Below are 20,467 nucleotides of genomic sequence, written 5' to 3'. Positions count from 1 at the left end.
TTGTAAACAGCACACAAGAGGGATCTGGGCTGCGTGCTCCTTATGAGAATCTAATGCCTGATGATCTGTCACTGTCTCCTATCACACCCCAGATGGGACAATCTAGTTGTAAGAAAACAAGCTCAGGGCTCCCACTGATTCTACATTATGGTGAGTTATATAATTATTTCATTATATATTACAATGTAATAATAGAAATAAAGTGCACAATAAATGTAATGCTTTTGAATCATCCTGAAGCCATCCTACCCACCCAGGGTCCAGGGAAAAATTGTCTTCCACAATACTGGTCCCTGGTGCCAAAAAGGTTGGGGACTACTGATATGGCCTATTGCTCCTAGGCTACAAATCTGTACAGCATGTTACTGTACTCAATACTGTAGATAACTATAACACAGTGGTAGGTAGTTGTGTATCTAAACATAGAAAAAGCACAGTAAAAATACAGTGTTATAATCATATGGGACCACTGTCATATATGCCAAGAAATGCAAGTTGGAAAAAAACTAAAATGAAATTTTAAAATGTTTCTAGTTAACCCAAAAAAGGAATAGGAAAAAGAAAAAAATAAAAGAGACAAAGAGAAAAGAAAAATAGTAGACTCAAATCTAAGTAGATCAATAATTAAATTAAGCGTTAGCAAAATAGACACTCCAATTAAAAGGAAGAGATTGACACACAGGATGTAGGGAAAGCTGCAACTATATGCTGTCAACAACAGATGCACACTAGATATAGGCAGACAAGCTGAAAGCAAATGAATAAAAATGATATGAGAAGGTTGGAGTGGCAATACTAATAACAAATCAAATATGCTTTAAGACAAAACATATTAACAAAAATAAAGGATTTATTTTATAATAAAAAGGTCAATTCATCAGGAAAACCCAAAAAGAGTTATGCCTAATAGGAGTACTTTTAAAAATAAGCAAAAAATACTAAATTAAGGGGAAAAATAAAACATTCCAGAATCAGCCCAGGAGCGATGGCTCATGCCTGTACTCCCAGCACTTTGGGAGGCCAAGGTTGGCAGACTGCTTGAGCCTGGGAGTTCGAAACCAGCCTGGGCAACATGGTGAAGCCTTGTCTCTGCTAAAAATGCGAAAATTAGCTGGATGTGGTGGCATGCACCGGTAGTCCCAGCTACTTGGGAGGCTGAGGAAGGAGGATCACCTAAAACCCAAGAGGTCAAGGCTACAGTAAGCCACGACCATGCCACTGCATTCCAGCCTGAGAGATAAGAAAGAAACCCTGCCTCAAAAAAAAAAAAAAAAGGCCGGGCACAGTTTGTCACGCCTGTAATCCTAGCACTTTGGGAGGCTGATGCAGGTGAATTGCTTGAGCTCAGGAGTTAGAGACTAGCCTAGGCCACATGGCAAAACTCTGTCTCTACAAAAAATAAAAATAAAAAACTAGCCAAGCATGGTTGTACATGCCTGTAGTCCCAGCTACTTGAGGGGCTGAGGTGGGAGGGTCGCTTGAGCCCAGGAGGTCGAGGCTGTAGTGAGCCAAGATCACACCACTGCACTCCAGCCTGGGTGACAAAATGAGACCCTGTCTCAATAAAAAAGCAAAAAAAAAATCAAAATCATGATTGGGAGATTTAAAATCCCTCTCTCATCAACACTATCGATCACATTTAGTAAAGTAATATTTTAAAAGCATTAGCTCCAAAATGTTTTCTCTCTTTTTCTCTGGTTGGTTTTGCTGGCAAGAACACTTTGAATATTTAAAATCATCAAACAAAACAGAAACAACTTCACTAGCAAAAAATGACCATACTGTGCACAGAAAATAAAATCGTAACTACAAAATTAGCGAACCCTCTGAAATCACACACCCATCCTCCTTCCACTCTCACACTTGCCCGTGCAAAAATGTTTGTGCACTTTCTCTCTCTGTTACCATAACCACGTTCCCTGGATTAGAATGTTTCTGTTATTTGTTAATGAGCTTCGTCATCTGCCAATAAAATGGCAAACAAATAGCAGCAGTAACACATTTTTAATTTCATGGTGAGGGAAAAGCTTTAAAGCTTTAAACTGAGAAAAATTTATCAATTAACCAGGCTTTTTCAATTAATTTATCAATTAACCAGGGTGGAGAGGAGAATGTAATCTTAATACTAGACTATATCAGTCTAGCTTACAGAAAATAGCATTTTACTGGGACATGTTCATTCAATAAATCCACATATATGTACTGAGTGCTTAGTACATGTCATGAGTAGTCTAAGAAACTTGGGAAATATTCTTGGGTTCAGTCCTAGAAGTCCCAAAGAGCCCCACATCATCAAGGTCTGGATATAGCCGACCAGGTCGTTTTCACTGGACATATGCTATCTTAAAATTAAGTCCCTGGAACACAATTTAAACTAAACGGGCCTCTAGGAACAGGTGAAAACTCAACAACTTACCATTGTTCAGTCAGGTGAATCAATCTGTTTTGCTTTTCATATTCTCTACCAAAACTCCAAAGCTAGGATTGTGTCTACTTTTTGTTCGATCTTACCTACATTTAAAATTAAGGACATTTTAATCATAACAAAAATCTAGTGATACTTAAGTACCTTATGTTGCATTATACTACATGAAAAGTGTATGGTCCCATGAAAACAAAAGGAATCATAAAAATTATAGATCAAAACAGTACCTCAATATTTTTACTGGCCACATTCTTCACAACAGCAGGAAACAGTTCAGATGCATTTTTCCCTTTTGCAATCATCTGAAGAGTATACAAAACAGACAATATAGGAAATTCTATATATATTAAATATTTAGAAGATTATGTCAACAAATAAGCTATATAATTAACAGCTGAACTCTTTTTGAATCACCTTACCTCAACTATTTACAGCAAATAATAAACACTCTCTTGTATAGCAATATAAATACACAAATACATAGACACAATAAAGAAGAAATATTTAGTAATTTAAGATATGTATTTAAATATTTTAATAGTTTTCTCTGGCTAACTGGGTTGTAAGTAATTTTTTTTTTTTTTTTTTTTTTTTAGACAGATCCTACTCTGTCACCCAGGCTGGAGTGCAGTGGCTCAATCACAGCTCACTGCAGCCTCGACCTTCCAGGTTCAAGTGATCCCCCTCCTCAGCCGTCTGAGTAGCTGAGGCTACAGGCATGTGTCATCATGCCTGGCTAATTTTCAAATTTTTTTTGTAGAGACAGGGTACCGCTATGTTGCCCAGGCTGGGTAAAAGCTTTTTAAAAATATTTTTGCTATTGTCTATTTTCCAGGATCTGACATTAAAGATGTACTGCATTTGCAATGGGGGAGTTGAGGGAGGGATGAATGTTACTTTGAATCAACTACTTATGTGACCCTTGGCTTTCTTTTCATAGGTTACCCTACTTCTGCAACCATTGCTTTTCAAAGTTTCCTTCACAAAACATTCTTCCTCTGCCCACTAAAGTTCTGTGCACCACCATCTTTTCAGCCTACACTGTTCTACAATCTCTGAAACTCCTAAGATTTCATTCACCATTAGGACTAACTCTCACCTCTATATGCGAGTGTAAATTCCCCAAAACTGTAGCCCTAATCCAGCCTGAGTTCTAAATCTCTAACTAGACATCATTAGCTGGCTCTCATACCAAACTTGCTATGTCTAAAGCCAAACTCATCCTTCATGATAAAATGACATTCATGAGAGAATTTCCTATTTCCACAGTTCTCCTAGACACTAAAAACCACAGAATTACCCTGGTCTCATCTCACTTCTACACAGTAACTAGGTCCTGCTAATACTTCTCACAACACTCATGTTAATCTCTTCCACTGCTATTATCCTAACACAGGTCAGTATCACCTCACAGAGAACTTTTCAGTCTCCTCTTTCTAGCCATAATGTACACCACTGACAGTTTAATATGCTTAAAACACTACTTTGTACATGTCAGCCCCCCTAAAAGATTTCAAAAGCTTCTGTCTAGAGTTCAAACGATTTTATGTAATATTCATATATTTTCACAATGTACACTAACATCCCTTCTTAAGCTCTCTGACCTAAGGCCCTATTAAATTGACCTTACTCACTACTAGAACATTCTCTGGCTGCCCCACAATGCCTCTGCTCAGATCATGGCCCCAGCTTTCTAAGTTCTACCCTTCTGTCTAAAGCATCATCAAATTCTACTCCTTCTCCCTTGCTAGAGCCATCTCCTGACACCTGGCCCACTGTGTCATCCATTCCTAATTTCTTTCAGAATTTTTTTTTTTTTTTAAAGACAGAATCTCACCCTGTCGCCCAGGCTGGAATGCAGTGGCACAATCTTGGCTCACTGCAACCTCCGCCTCCTGAATTCAAGCGATTCTCCTGCCTCAGTTTTCCAAGTAGCTGGGATTACAGGCACCTGATGCCACCACTGGCTAATTTTCGTATTTTTAGTAGAGATGGGGTTTCGCCATGTTGACCAGGCTGGTCTTGAACTCCTGACCTCAAGTGATCCACTCCCCTCAGCCTCCCAAAGTGCTGGAATTACAGACATGAGCCACCATGTGCAGCCTCCTCTAGAATATTTTAATCTACACTTATTATTTGGAATTTCCTGTGCACTATCTTACATTTCTATTTATTTTAGTTTTATATCTATCTGTATTCCCATTTTGTCTTTCTCATTCTCAGATTATAACTTTATGTCTTTTAAAAGTCCAGACTTTGGTAACCACAAAATAAAGTTCAAACTATAGAGCAACTTGGGGGAAAGGGATTCCTTATGAATTACACACCATATCTAACAAACTACCTTTAAAAAGGTATTGGCTTTATTAATTTACAACACATGTTATATAAATATTATGTGTTATTTTTAGCATTATAATCCCCGTTAGCAATTTCTTATATGCCCTTTCTATATGATAGCCTTAAAATATTCTTGAATACAAGCTAGTCTTTTTATATTCTATTTCCTTACCTGTGACACTCTTTTGATTTGAGTATTTTGTGAAACCTGCTGAGCATTTTGGAGGGTTTACAAAATACTGAAGCTAAGACATCTTTCTATGATTTGTACACCTCTCTCCATTTTCTCATCTTTGAAATAAGAGAGGGATTAATGTTCTGTAGGACCCCTGCCATTAATTAATTAATTCATTCATTCATTCAATGATTACCTAAAGTCAGACATCCTGTCCTATGGTATCCTACTCCATGACTATCTAACTTTATTCTGCAGAATGTTATTCAAATATGAGGAAGGAAAAAAACACCACAATCAAATTCACTCAACAAATATGTGCTGAGAGGATACTTTCTAGCAGGGACTATCCTAGGTCTTAGGGATCCAACCATAACCAATACAAAGTCCTTGCCCATGTGGTGGTTACATTCTAATGGGGCGAAGGTCAATAAACAGTAATAGTGAGGTGGCAATAGACTACTGTGGAGAAAAATAAAGCAGTATCGGGGGATGAGAAGTGCTGAGGTGGAGGTGAGAGTTGCTCTTTTATATAAGGTGGTCAGAAAAGGCCTTCCTTTAGGCAGGGATGCAAAGGAAGAGAGAAGGGGATCCATGTGACTAGCTAGGGAAACAATGGTTTAGGCATGGCATGTGCCAGGAATAGGAGGCCAGGAGAGTCAGACTGGAGTAAGTGTGGGGAAGAATGATGAGAGATAAGGTCAGAAATGTATAAACTACTGTAAAACGAATTGCCTTTTACTATGAGTGAAGCAGGAGACCAATGGAGAGTTGTGAGCAGAGGAAAGACATCATTAAATATTTAGCAATGACTCATATTTTAAAAGGATCTTTCTGGCTGCGATGTGAAAAATAGACCAGAAGATATGATAGCATGGAAAACAGAAGGCTACTGCAATTATACAGAGCAAAGATAGTGACCATAGTGAGAATGGGCTAGATTTGGGATTTATTCTGAAAATAGATTATATATGATATAAGAAAGAAGGGACATGAATTAAGAAGAACAACTGCCTGTAATTCCAGCACTTTGAGAGGCCGAGGCAGGCAGATTACGTGAGGCCAGGAGTTTGTGACCAGCCTGGCCAACATGGTGAAACCCTGTTTCTACTAAAAACACACACATACACACGCAAACACAAAATTAGCCAGGCATGGTGGCAGACACCTGTAATCCCAGTTACTTGGGAGGCTGAGGCAGGAGAATCACTTGAACCTGGGAGCCAGAGGTTGCAGTGAGCCGAGATCACGCCACTGCACTCCAGCCTGCACAACAGAATGAGACTCCATCTCAAAAAAAAAAAAAAAAAAAAAAAAAAAGAAGGACTACAAATGACAAACAGGAGAAATGGAATTGCCATTAACCATGATGAGAAAGACTAGGGAAGAAGCAGGTATTTGGGGAGATGAGCAATCCAGAGTTTGGTTTCAGATATGCTGAGAAGCCAGCTGAATATATGGGAATAAAGGCTACAGAATACAAGAGATAGCACTGGTTAGCAATATGCATTTGGAAAGGGATGAGATCACTACAGGAGGACAGACAGACAGGGAAGTAGACTGAGGGACAAGACATAGTACAATCCTAAAAGTAGAAATTGTGGCCAAGCGTGGTGGCTCACGCCTGTCATCCCAGCACTTTGGGAGGCCAAGGTGGGCAGATCACAAGGTCAGGAGATGGAGACCATCCTGGCCAACATGGTGAAACCCCATCTCTACTAAAAATACAAAAATTAGCTGGGTGTGGTGGTGCGTGCCTGTAATCCCAGCTACTCAGGAGGTTGAGGCACAAGAATCGCTTGAACCCAGGAGGAAAAGGTTATAGTGAGCCAAGATCGCACCACTGCATTCCAGCCTGGCGACAGAGCGAGACAATGTCTCAAAAAAAAAAAAAGTAGAAATTGTGGAGTGTTGGGAACCAGTCTCAACACCACCCATAGGGCACCTAAAGTCCGGTGGAGACAAAGGATTGAGAAGAGACAAGTAAAGAGTAAAGGTCAGGAGCCAGGGGGCCACTTGTACTTTTGGAGGCTGCAAAGACTCAGAGCTCTGGTCTCCACACTGTTGAGTACAGTCACTTAGATCTGAGAAGCAGATGTTCAGGGAGAAACAGTGAAAGGGAGGCAATGCGTCATAGGTGTAATCTATAGCAATAGTGGTTTAAATGAACCTCCTTTGTGCTCAAAGAGCATATCTTTAACTTATCGGAGAGTAGCTAGTGGGAGCGGGCTTAACTAGGAGTCTGCACGTCTGTTCACATTCCAGTGTTTCAAAGGAGTGTCTTTCTCCTTGAACACAGTGTTTACAGATAAGAAAGCAGGTCTCACTCTGAGCATGGGAACATGATGGCAATTAGGAGACTTTCCTCTTCAGAGGCCTCTTGTGGTTTTCCACAACTTATTGTCCCATATTTTTATGGCCAGTTTATACAGGCACCCCACAAGCCCTTTTCCCACAAGCTGTCTTCCCAACATGGAGAAAGGAAGAAACCAGCAAAGAAGCTTTAAGACTCCTTGAAGCTCAGCAAAGAAGCTCTAAGACTCCTTGAAGCTCAGTCCTTCTCAGTATTCCTCCCTATCCACTCAGATAACATACTTCTCCCACCCTTCCCCCTTCTGCTTCAGGTGAAAACCCTGTTCCTGGTCCCCTTGTACTCTTTTACCCAGAACAAGGAGCATAGGAATTGAGGGGAGTCAAATTTGGGCCCTGCAGGAAAAGTAAGGTTCACAGGTGGAAAGCACAGGAAAATATGTCCTTTTTTATTTTATTTGGTTGAAGTTCCTGATATTTGAAAAAGCTGCAGTACCAGCGATTCTGCCCTTTGAAGGTGACTCTCTAGATAAAAGGTGAGAAAGGAAGACAAGTTTTCAGGTAAAAGGTGAAAGTCATGTTTAGGGAGCAGCTGGGCAAAGTTGAGGAGATAACACAAGGTCATTTGTAGCTCTAAACTCTCCTAGGTTCTAATCATGCCCTCTGCTAAGCTCTTAGATAGCTTCTACCCAAGGTAGAGATGGAATTCCAGAGTCCCCAAAGAACATTCACTGGTTGCAGGCATCTAATTAAAAGAATGATTAGTTTCTGATACCTGTTCTCTAACTTCACACCTTTGACTTTTACTTGTTTTTCATTCTTCAACCTTTGGTGGCCTCAGCCCCAACATCAATGTTTCACTTACAATGGGTATAGCCTAACAGCACTGTATTTTGGGAAATTTGATTGATATACTCTCCATCCAATCCTCTACGTTCATGAGGGAGATGGACATAACTTAATTTTTTCATAATGTCTTTGTCTAGTTTTCAGACCAGGATAGCACTGAACTCATAAATTGAATTTAGAAGTATTTTCTCATATTCTATATTCTGGAAGAGCTTATGTAGAACTGAATGTTCCCTGTTGAAATTTTTTTAATGAAAACTTCAATTACTTTATTAGATATAGGACTATTCAGATAATCTAGTTCTTCTGGAGTAAACGTCATAGCTTATCTTTCAAGGACTTTGCTCATTTCAACAAAGTAGTCAAATTTATGGGGCTAATGATGCCTGAAATATTCCCTAATTGTCCCTTAAATGTCAACAGAGTCTTGCATTTCTGATATTGATAATTTGTCCTCTATTTTTTCTTGGTCACTCTGTCTATAGATTTATCAATTTTATCAATCTTTTCCAAGGACTAGTTTTTCATTTCACTGATTTTACTCTACTGTTTTTCTCTAGTCAATCTCATTGATTTCTACTCTACCTTATTATTTCTTTCTTTAGTTTCAATTTGAGTTTAATTTGCTCTTCTATTTCTGCTGTTAAGGTAGATGCTCAGAGTACTGATTGGAAATATTTCTTTTCAAACATAAGCTTTTATTACTATAAATTTCCTTGTAAGTACTGTTTTACCTAAATCCTCCAAACTTTGATATGTGGTTTTTCAATTTCATCCTAATTTCCTTGTGACTTTTACTTTTGACTCATGAATCATTTCATCATTTCTAATTTTCAAATATTTAAAAAATGTTTTGATCTCTTCCAATGACTGTGTTTAGTTTAATTCTATATGGTCAGATAACATACTTTGCATACTTTTAATTCTTTTAAGTTTGTTAAGATTGTGTTTTATTGCCCAAAATGTAGTCTATCTAACATATAAAAAGAATGTATATTTCGCTACTGTTGGGTAGAGTGCTCTATAAATGTCAATTAGGTCATATAAGTTGATATTATTCTAGTCTTAAATTTCCTTATTGGTTTTCTATCTCCCTATTCTACTGATTTTTAAGAGAAAAGCACTTACATCTCTAACTATAATTGTGAATTTGTCCATCTTTCTTTTCAGTTCTAACAGGTTTTTTTTTTTAACTCCATTTTTGAAGCTCTGTTGTTAGACACATTTAAGATTATTATGTCTTTTTAGGAAAATGACTCTTATTGTTATGTTCTTTATCCTAATCATACTATTTGTTCAAAAGTTTACCTCTCTGATATTAATAGATTTGAGCTTTTTTTGGTTAGTGTTTGTATGGTATGCATTTTTCCTTCCTTATAACTTATGTCATTATATTAAAAGTGGGTTTCTCACAAAGATCACAGTTATATCTTCATATTTTTATCCAATATGAAGATCTCTTTTAATTGGTAACATCAGACCACTTACATGTAATAGAATTATTAACATGGTTAGATTCAGGTCTACCATTTTAGTATCTGTTTTCTGTTTATTCCCTGTGTTTTCTGTTCTCCTACTTGCTCTTTCCTCTTTTCCTTAGAAAATTTTTAGTATTTCCTATTTGATATTAACTTTCTGCCTATATCTTTTTATATAATTTACTGGTTCCTCATAAAAATGCGTCATAGGTGTAATCTATAGCAATAGCAGTTTAAATGAATCTCCTTTGTGCTCAAACAGCGTATCTTTAACTTATCGGATTATCAGATACATAGGTAGATAAACAGATATATAAATACATAGATATAGATATAGCAAACCTTACACAGTCTTCTTAGAGTTAACACTGTACCAGCAAGAAAAATGCAGAAACTGGTAGGGCATGGTGGCTCACGCCTGTAATCCCAGCACTTTGGGAGGCTGAGGCAGGCAGATCACAAGGTCAGGAGTCCGAGACCAGCCTGGCCAATATGGTGAAACCCCATCTCTACTAAAAACACAAAAATTAGCCAGGTGTGGTGGTGCGCACCTGTAGTAGTCCCAGCTACTTGGGAGGCTGAGGCAGAAGAATCACTTGAACCCAGGAGGCGGAGGTTGCAGTGAGCCGAGATCATGCCACTGCACTCCAGCCTGGGCAACAGAGCAAGACTCCGTCCCCCAAAAAAAAAGAAACACAAAGAAAAATGCAGAAACACTGCAACCACATAGGCCCTTTTATTTCCACCTCCCCACTAGCTTTTATGTTTAGCCATCATATATATTATATTTATACCCATATAAAAAACCTCTCAGATAGTGGGATAACTCAGGAATAAAATTAGTCCTTTATATGTATTTATCATTTGGATTGGTCCCCCTAAATATCCATCTAGTATTATTTCCCTTCAGCCTACAGAACGTCCATTAACATTTCATTAAAGCAAACATGTTAGAAATGGATACTCTTGGTCTTTATTTCATCTTCATTCTTGAAGGATATTTTCAATGGATATAGAGTTCTGGGTTAACAGTTTTCTTTCAGTACTTGAAACATGTTGTTCCACTGTTTTCTGGTTGCCATGACTTCTGATGAGAAATCTGCACTTATTCAAATTATTGTTGCCCTGTATGTATCATTTTTTCCAGCTACTTTTAAGACTTTATTTTTGGTTTTCAACTGTTTAATTACTGTGTTTATGTATGGTTTTCTTTCAGTTTCTCCTAACTGGCATTCACTGAGCTTCTTTCACCTATAAATTTGTATCTTGGCCGGGCACAGTGGCTCACGTCTGTAATTCCAGCACTTTGGGAGGCTGAGGAGGGCGGATTACCTGAGGTCAGGAGTTCGAGACCAGCCTGACCAACATGGCAAAACCTCATTTCCACTAAAAGAACCAAAATTAGCTGGGCGTGGTGGGCGGGGAAGGTGCTTGTAATCCCAGCTACTCAGAAGACTAAAGCAGCAGCTTGAACCCCGGAGGCGGAGGTTGCAGTGAGCCAAGCGAGACTCCATTTCAAAAATAAAAATAAAAATTGTATCTTTCATCAAATTTCAGAAGTTTTCCAGCATTATTTCTTCAAATATTCTTTCCTACTCCAATCTCTTTCTCCTCTCCTGGTGTTCTAATGAGGCATACGTTAGATCTTTGGAATGAACCAACAAAACTCCAAGGCTCTGTTCATTTCTTTTCAATCTCTGTTCTTCAGAAGGTTTTTTTTTTTTTTTTTTTTTTGAGACAGAGTCTTGCTGTGTCGCACAGGCTAGACTGCAATGGTGCCATGCTGGCTCACTGCAGCCTCAACCTCTTGGGCGCAAGTGGTGTTTCTGCCTCAGCTTCCTGTGTAGCTGACACCACAGGCACCCTCCACCACACCTGGCTAATTTTTTGGTATTTCTGTAGAGACAGGGTCTCACTTTGTTGCCCAGGCTGGTCTCGGAACTCCTCGAGACTCACATATCCTCAGCCTCCTGAAGTGTTGGGATTACAGGCATGAGCCACCATGTCTGGCCACAAACTGAATAATTTTTTTTTTTTTTTTTTTTTTTTTTTTTTTTTTTTTATTTTCATTACATCAGGTATAACTCCCAATGCAATCCCTCCCCCCTCCCCCCTCCCCCTTCCCCCCCCTCCCCCCTCCCCCTTCCCCCCTCCCCCCTCCCCATGATAGGCCCCAGTGTGTGATGTTCCCCTTCCTGAGTCCGAGTGATCTCATTGTTCAGTTCCCACCTATGAGTGAGAACATGCGGTGTTTGGTTTTCTGTTCTTGTGATAGTTTGCTAAGAATGATGGTTTCCAGCTGCATCCATGTCCCTACAAAGGACACAAACTCATCCTTTTTGATGGCTGCATAGTATTCCATGGTGTATATGTGCCACATTTTCTTAATCCAATCTGTCACTGATGGACATTTGGGTTGATTCCAAGTCTTTGCTATTGTGAATAGTGCCGCAATAAACATACGTGTGCATGTGTCTTTATAGCAGCATAATTTATAATCCTTTGGGTATATACCCAGTAATGGGATGGCTGGGTCATATGGTACATCTAGTTCTAGATCCTTGAGGAATCGCCATACTGTTTTCCATAATGGTTGAACTAGTTTACAATCCCACCAACAGTGTAAAAGCGTTCCTATTTCTCCACATCCTCTCCAGCACCTATTGTTTCCTGACTTTTTAATGATCGCCATTCTAACTGGTGTGAGATGGTATCTCATTGTGGTTTTGATTTGCATTTCTCTGATGGCCAGTGATGATGAGCATTTTTTCATGTGTCTGTTGGCTGTATGAATGTCTTCTTTTGAGAAATGTCTGTTCATATCCTTTGCCCACTTTTTGATGGGGTTGTTTGTTTTTTTCTTGTAAATTTGTTTGAGTTCTTTGTAGGTTCTGGATATTAGCCCTTTGTCAGATGAGTAGATTGCAAAAATTTTCTCCCATTCTGTAGGTTGCCTGTTCACTCTGATGGTAGTTTCTTTTGCTGTGCAGAAGCTCTTTAGTTTAATGAGATCCCATTTGTCAACTTTGGCTTTTGCTGCCGTTGCTTTTGGTGTTTTAGACATGAAGTCTTTGCCCATGCCTATGTCCTGAATGGTACTACCTAGGTTTTCCTCTAGGATTTTTTATGGTATTAGGTCTAACATTTAAGTCTCTAATCCATCTTGAATTAATTTTCGTATAAGGAGTAAGGAAAGGATCCAGTTTCAGCTTTCTACTTACGGCTAGCCAATTTTCCCAGCACCATTTATTAAATAGGGAATCCTTTCCCCATTTCTTGTTTCTCTCAGGTTTGTCAAAGATCAGATGGCTGTAGATGTGTGGTATTATTTCTGAGGACTCTGTTCTGTTCCATTGGTCTATATCTCTGTTTTGGTACCAGTACCATGCTGTTTTGGTTACTGTAGCCTTGTAGTATAGTTTGAAGTCAGGTAGCGTGATGCCTCCAGCTTTGTTCTTTTGACTTAGGATTGTCTTGGAGATGCGGGCTCTTTTTTGGTTCCATATGAACTTTAAAGCAGTTTTTTCCAATTCCGTGAAGAAACTCGTTGGTAGCTTGATGGGGATGGCATTGAATCTATAAATAACCTTGGGCAGTATGGCCATTTTCACGATATTGATTCTTCCTATCCATGAGCATGGTATGTTCTTCCATTTGTTTGTGTCCTCTTTGATTTCACTGAGCAGTGGTTTGTAGTTCTCCTTGAAGAGGTCCTTTACGTCCCTTGTAAGTTGGATTCCTAGGTATTTTATTCTCTTTGAAGCAATTGTGAATGGAAGTTCATTCCTGATTTGGCTCTCTGTTTGTCTGTTACTGGTGTATAAGAATGCTTGTGATTTTTGCACATTAATTTTGTATCCTGAGACTTTGCTGAAATTGCTTATCAGCTTAAGGAGATTTTGGGCTGAGACAATGGGGTTTTCTAAATATACAATCATGTCATCTGCAAAGAGGGACAATTTGACTTCTTCTTTTCCTAACTGAATACCCTTGATTTCTTTCTCTTGCCTAATTGCCCTAGCCAGAACTTCCAACACTATGTTGAATAGGAGTGGTGAGAGAGGGCATCCCTGTCTTGTGCCAGTTTTCAAAGGGAATTTTTCCAGTTTTTGCCCATTCAGTATGATATTGGCTGTGGGTTTGTCATAGATAGCTCTTATTATTTTGAGGTACGTTCCATCAATACCGAATTTATTGAGCGTTTTTAGCATGAAGGGCTGTTGAATTTTGTCAAAAGCCTTTTCTGCATCTATTGAGATAATCATGTGGTTCTTGTCTTTGGTTCTGTTTATATGCTGGATTATGTTTATTGATTTGCGAATGTTGAACCAGCCTTGCATCCCAGGGATGAAGCCCACTTGATCATGGTGGATAAGCTTTTTGATGTGTTGCTGAACCCGGTTTGCCAGTATTTTATTGAGGATTTTTGCATCGATGTTCATCAGGGATATTGGTCTAAAATTCTCTTTTTTTGTTGTGTCTCTGCCAGGCTTTGGTATCAGAATGATGTTGGCCTCATAAAATGAGTTAGGGAGGATTCCCTCTTTTTCTATTGATTGGAATAGTTTCAGAAGGAATGGTACCAACTCCTCCTTGTACCTCTGGTAGAATTCAGCTGTGAATCCATCTGGTCCTGGACTTTTTTTGGTTGGTAGGCTATTAATTATTGCCTCAATTTCAGAGCCTACTATTGGTCTATTCAGGGATTCAACTTCTTCCTGGTTTAGTCTTGGAAGAGTGTAAGTGTCCAGGAAATTATCCATTTCTTCTAGATTTTCCAGTTTATTTGCGTAGAGGTGTTTATAGTATTCTCTGATGGTAGTTTGTATTTCTGTGGGGTCGGTGGTGATATCCCCTTTATCATTTTTAATTGCGTAGATTTGATTCTTCTCTCTTTTCTTCTTTATTAGTCTGGCTAGTGGTCTGTCAATTTTGTTGATCTTTTCAAAAAACCAACTCCTAGATTCATTGATTTTTTTTGGAGAGTTTTTTGTGTCTCTATCTCCTTCAGTTCTGCTCTGATCTGATAATTTCTAATGATCTGTCTTCAACTTCTGGCTCTTTCTTCTGTTATCACTATTCTGCTATGGCATAATCCAGGATATTTTCTATTTCAGATAAAGTACTAGCCACATAACGGAAATTTCAACAAATTTCTGCAGGGGTATGGTTCACATAAGATAACATTTTAGGAAACAATCATCTACCAATCTAGTTACAACCTAAGAAATAAGTGGATGAATTTACTACTTAATCAAAAGTGGACCTAATTTTACCTACTACTTAAGTATCAGACAAGCCCTTGGCTCCAATATATTGGTCTTTCTAATAATCTTCAGGGAAGTACCCTGAGGACAACATACCAAACAGCAGAATATAGTACCTATTCCCAAAGAATACTTAAAACCAAAAGAGAAAAATAAAGGAAAAAAACAGAAAAACAGCAAAGAACATAATGAAGACATACCAATTAAAGACAGAAGGAAGGGTGCTCTCAGGCTCCTTACCCTGAGCTATCTGTTTGTCCCATTCTATTCTAAATAGACACTTTGTCTTATAATACTTAATTTATTAATATGAATACTACTCTCTTCATCTCACAATGGAGCCTGAAATTATTGATCCTATGAATTTAGAGTCTATAACAGAACCAATTTCAAATAGAAATTCGGAAAAAATCAAGATAGATAACTCTAATGCTTTCTGAGGATGACTTAAGGGGGAAAACAGTAACAGGGCGTATAAAAACATTCCACAGTTCAAAAGAAGAGGATCTACTGGAGAAGTATGAACAAATTATCTGGGGAAAAAGTTGGACATAAAAGAGAAAAACCATGGGAAATACGTCTAATTCATATTCCTAGTGAGATTTGAGGGGAAATGGCATTTTTTGAAAAAAGAATGACTTTGGAATAGCAAAGAAAACTTTCAGATAAAGACATAATTACCAAATTTTAAAATATAATGAGAAAAGAAAGGATAATGTCAAAAATTCTAAACTGACTTAAAATGCCAGCTCAAAAACATATCCTAAAAATGACAGGAAAGGTTAGAGAGGTCAATCTGACAGGGGAGAAGGCAGAGGCAGACACAGAGGATGGACCCAAGAAATATAATATACACATAATAGGAAGGCCAAGAAGAACTGGCAGACAGAAAAAGGAGAAAATAAATAGCAGACAAATATTCTCTAAGTAAAACAGATGTAAAATTTTAGAATCAAAGGGTTCATTAGTAGCATAACAAATCAGTAAAGAAAAAACAAACCACATCTTGAATAAATTTTCTTTTTCTTCAGAATATGAAAAACATCTACATGTCCAGACAGTTAAAACAGATTCTTTAAAAGAGAAAGAGAAAAAGCAATCTCAGAGGCAGAGCAAGATGGTGCAATAGAAAGCTCCACCAATCGTCCCCTCAAGGACAAAAAAGTTAACAACTATCTACACAGAAAAAATCACCTTCATAAGAACCAAAAATCAGGCGAGCACTCATAGGACTTGTTTTGAACTTCATATCACTGAAAGAGGCACAGAAGAGATTATAAAAGAAACAGTCCTGAATCACCAACGCCACCCTTTTCCTCAGAGTGGTGAGGCTCCTCTTCCAGCAGCAGTGCATGGTATGGAGGGTATCTCTGGGCACTGGGGAAGGGAGAATACTGCAATTGTGAGGCATTGAACTCCGTGCTGTCCTGTTAAAGCAGAAAGGAAAACCAGACCAAACTCAGCTGATGCCCACCCACAGGCAGAGCATTTAAACCAGCCCTAGCCAGAAAGAAATCCCAGAGGTCTGAACTTGAGTCTCTGGAAAACCTCGCCACCGAGGGCTACAGCACTGTGTGTCTCCAAGTAAACCTGAAAGACAGTCTAGGCCATAAGGACTGCAACTCTTTGGCAAGTCCTACGGCTGAATTAGGCCTAGAGACATGGACTGAGGGAGCATGCAACATACTGAGACAACACCTGGGGCAGCCAAGGGAGTGCTGACATTACCTCTCTCCTAACCCCAGGTTGCACAGCTGGTGGCTCCAAAAGAGACCCCTCTCTTCCACTTAAGAAGAGGAGAGGGAAGAGTGGGGAGGACTTTGTCTTGCATCTTGGATACCAGCTCAGCCACAGCAGGATAGGGCACCAGTCAGAGCCATGAGGCCCCCATTCCAGGACCTAACTACTCCCAGATGACATTCCTAGACACACCCTCGTCCAGAAAGGAACTTGCTGCCTTGAAGGAAAGGGCCGAGGCGTGGCAGCATTCATCATCTGCTAACTGAAGAGCCCTTGGGCCCTGAATAACCAGCAGCAATACCCAGGTACTACATTGAGGGCCTTGGGTGAACCACTGAGACTTGTTGGTTTCAGGTGAGACTCAGCACATTCCCAGCTGTGGTGGATATGGGGCAAAACTCCTGCTTGAGAACAGCAGAGGGGAAAGTAAAGGGGGCTTTGTCTTGCACCCTAGGTACCAGTACACCCACAGCAAGGTAGAGTACCAAGTGGGTTCTTAGCGTCCTCAATTCCAGAACTTGGCTCTTGGACAGCATTTCTGGACATGTCCTGGGCCAGAGGGGAGCCCACTGCCCTGAAGGGTGAGTCCCAGGCCAAGCAGCATTCATGAAAAGTACTGCCAGGGTACCCCCGATAGCTTTTTGTGAATGCTGACTTAAGAGACCTTGGGCCTTAAGGGACTATGGGGGTACTCTGGCAGTACTCTTTCTGGCCTGGGGTGGTGGTGGCTACAGGTTGAGGCTCCTCTGCCTTTGGAAACGGGAGGGAAGAGTGGGAAGGATTGCACGTTGTGGTTTGAATGCCAGCTCAGCCATAATACAACAGAACACTAGGTAGACTTCCAAGGTTTCTGATTCTAGTCCCTGACTCCCAGGGCTCCCAGACAGAACTTCTTGACTCATCCGGGGCCTGGGGGACCTCGCCACCCTTAAGGGAAGGGCACAGGCCTGTTTGGCTTTGCTACCTGCTGACTGTGGAGCCCCAGGGCCTTGAGCAAATATGGTAATAGCCAAGAAGCGGTTACAGCAGGCCTTATGCAAGACCCAGTGCTGTGCTGGCTTTAAGTCTGACCCAGCATATAGTACTGGTGGCCACAGGGGTGCTTATGTCACCATCCTCAGCTTTATCTAGCTCAAAACAGAGGAGAGGCTCTGTATGTTTGGAAGAAAGTAAGGAAAGAGAACAAGAGTCTCTGCCTGGTAACCCAGAAAATTATCCTAGATCTGTTTCAAGACCATCAAGGCAGCACCTCTATGAGTCTGCAAGAACCACAGTGTTACTGGGCTTGGGGTGCCCCCTAAAGCAAATACAGCTTAGATTATAACACCCATGTTCTTTCAAACATCTGGAAAGATTTCCCAAGAAGGATGGCTATTATGCCAAGGGGGTGAAGACTACAATAAATACCTAACTCTTCAATGTCCAGACACCAAAGAACATCTACTAGCATCAACCTCTATGAGGCTACAAAAATCACAGCACTATTGGGCTTGGGGCCCAAGTCCCTGTGAATACTAGAAAGCCTTCCCAAGAAAGATAAGCATAAACAAGCCCAGGCTGTGATGACTACAATAAATACCTAACTCTCCAATGCCCAAAAACTGATGAACATCTATAAACATCAAGACCATCCAGGAAAATACGACCTCACCAAACTAAATAAGGCACCAGGGACCAATTCTGGAAAAAGAGAAATATGTGACCTTTCAGATAGAGAATTCAAAATAGCTGTCTTGAGAAAACTCAAAGAAATTCAAGATAACATAGAGAAGGAATTAAGAATTGTATCAGATAAATTTAACAAAGAGATTGAAACAGTTAAAAAGAATCAATCAGAAATTCTAGAGTTGAAAAATGCAGTTGATATACTAAAGAATGCATCAGAGTCTCTTACCAGCAGAACTGATAAGCAGAAGAAAGAATTCATGAGCTTGAAGACAGGCTCTTTGAAAATACACAATCAGAGGAGACAAAAGAAAAAAGAATAAAAAAGAATGAATCATGCCTACAAGATCTAGAAAACAGCCTCAAAAGGGCAAATCTAAGAGTTATTGGCATTAAAGAGAAGGTAAAGACATCGATGGGGGTAGAAAGTTTATTCAAAGGGATAATATCAGAGAACTTCCCAAACCTAGAGAAAGATATCAACATTCAGGTACAAGAAGGTTATAGAACATCCAGCAGATTTAACTTAAAGAAGCCTACCCTAGGACATTTAATAATCAGATTCCCAAAGGTCAAGGATAAAGAAAGGATCCTAAAAGCAGCAAGAGAAAAGGAACAAATAACATACAAGGGAGCTCCAATATGTGCAGCAGCAGACTTTTCAGCGGAAACATGTAAGGTTTCCTAACATATTTAAAAGTGCTGAAGAAAAATAACTTTCACCTAAGAATAGTATATCCAGGGAAAATATGCTTCAAACATGAAGAAGAAATAAACTTTCCCAAACAAAAGCTGAGGGATTTCATCAATGCCAGGCCTATCCTACAAGAGATGCTAAAGGGAATACTTCAATCAGAAAGAAAATGACATTAATGAGCAATAAATTAGGTACAAAAACTTACTGAAGGTACAAAACTTACTGGTAATAGTAAGTACACAGAAAAACAAGGAATATTATAAAACTGTAACTGTGATGTATAAACTATTCTTATCCTGAGTACAAAAACTAAAAGATGAACCAATCAAAAATGGTAACTACAACAAGTTTTCAGGACACGGTACAATAAGATATAAACAGAAACAACAAAAGGTTAAAAAGTGAGGAGACAAAATTAAAGCACAGAGTTTGTATGAGTTTTCTTTTTGCTTGTTTGTTTATGCAAATAGTGTTAAATTACTATCAGGTTAAAATAATGGATTATAAGATAGTATTTGCAAGCGTCTGGTAACCTCAAACCAAAAAACATACAAGATATAAAGAAAAAGTAAAAAACAAAAAACTAAATCATACTACCAGAGAAAATCCCTTCACTAGAAGAAGACAGGAAGGAAAGAAAGAAGGAAGAGAAAACCATAAAATAACTAGGAAACAAATAACAAAATAGCAGGAATAAGTCCTTAATTATCAAATAACATTTAACATAAATGGACTAAACTCTCCAATCAGAAAAACACAGAGTGGCTGAATGGATGAAAAAAAAAACCCACTGATTTGTTGCCCACAAAAAAAACCACACTTTACCCATAAAAACATGTATCAGCTGAAAACAAAGGTATGGAAAATGACATTCCATCCCAATGGAAATGAAAAAAGAGCAGGAGTAACAATACTGTATCTTTACTGTAACTTTCTATGTTTAGATATACAAATACTTACCATTTTGTTACAATTGCCTACAGTATTCAGTACAGTAACATGCTGTACAGATTTACAGCCTAGGAAGAATAGACTATGTCATATAGCCTAAGTGTGTAGTAAGCTTGTGTAAGTATACTAGGTTTGTGTAAGTACACTCTATGATGTTCACACAACAAACCGCCTAAGGATGCATTTCTCAGAAAGCGTCCCTGTCATGCATGACTCTAAGTGATGCATGACTGTATTGAATAATAATCTAGATCCAAAAATTCACATAATTTTTAAATCTAGTTTTTTGAAAAGGATGAAATTATGTTTAATTTTTAATTTCCACTGGTCATTCTTTAAAGCAATAAAGATGAGATAAAATTCAGATGCTAGCTAATTCACAGGTAACAAAAACGGACAGAAAAGGTTTCAAAGGATTTCAGACCCAACTGTAACTCTTAAGAATCAACAGCCAAGAATAAATAGAGATACAGAAAGTTAACTGACCCTTATTTTGTATCCCAGAGACTACACTGGAGCAAAACTGATAGAAAAACCACTAAAGTTCTATAGGTGTCACATCACCAGTAA

The 20,467-nt window shown here is 39.0% G+C and overlaps 1 protein-coding gene across 4 annotated transcripts in view; it reads right to left on the bottom strand.

The window, feature by feature from the left end:
• Positions 1 to 20,467, bottom strand: part of AP3B1 (adaptor related protein complex 3 subunit beta 1) — a 294,984-nt gene that overhangs the window by 239,701 nt on the left and 34,816 nt on the right. For all 4 annotated transcript variants that reach the window (XM_050795644.1, XM_050795645.1, XM_050795646.1 and 1 more), the window contains exon 3: positions 2,653 to 2,727. In XM_050795644.1, the coding sequence (XP_050651601.1) occupies positions 2,653 to 2,727 (75 nt within the window). The remainder of the gene's footprint in view (positions 1 to 2,652; positions 2,728 to 20,467) is intronic.

This window comes from Macaca thibetana, chromosome 6 (assembly GCF_024542745.1).
Source record: "Macaca thibetana thibetana isolate TM-01 chromosome 6, ASM2454274v1, whole genome shotgun sequence".
In the NCBI taxonomy this organism is placed as follows: Eukaryota; Metazoa; Chordata; class Mammalia; order Primates; family Cercopithecidae; genus Macaca; species Macaca thibetana.
Note: the sequence above shows the minus strand (reverse complement) of the source record. Positions and strands in the feature narration are given on the sequence as shown.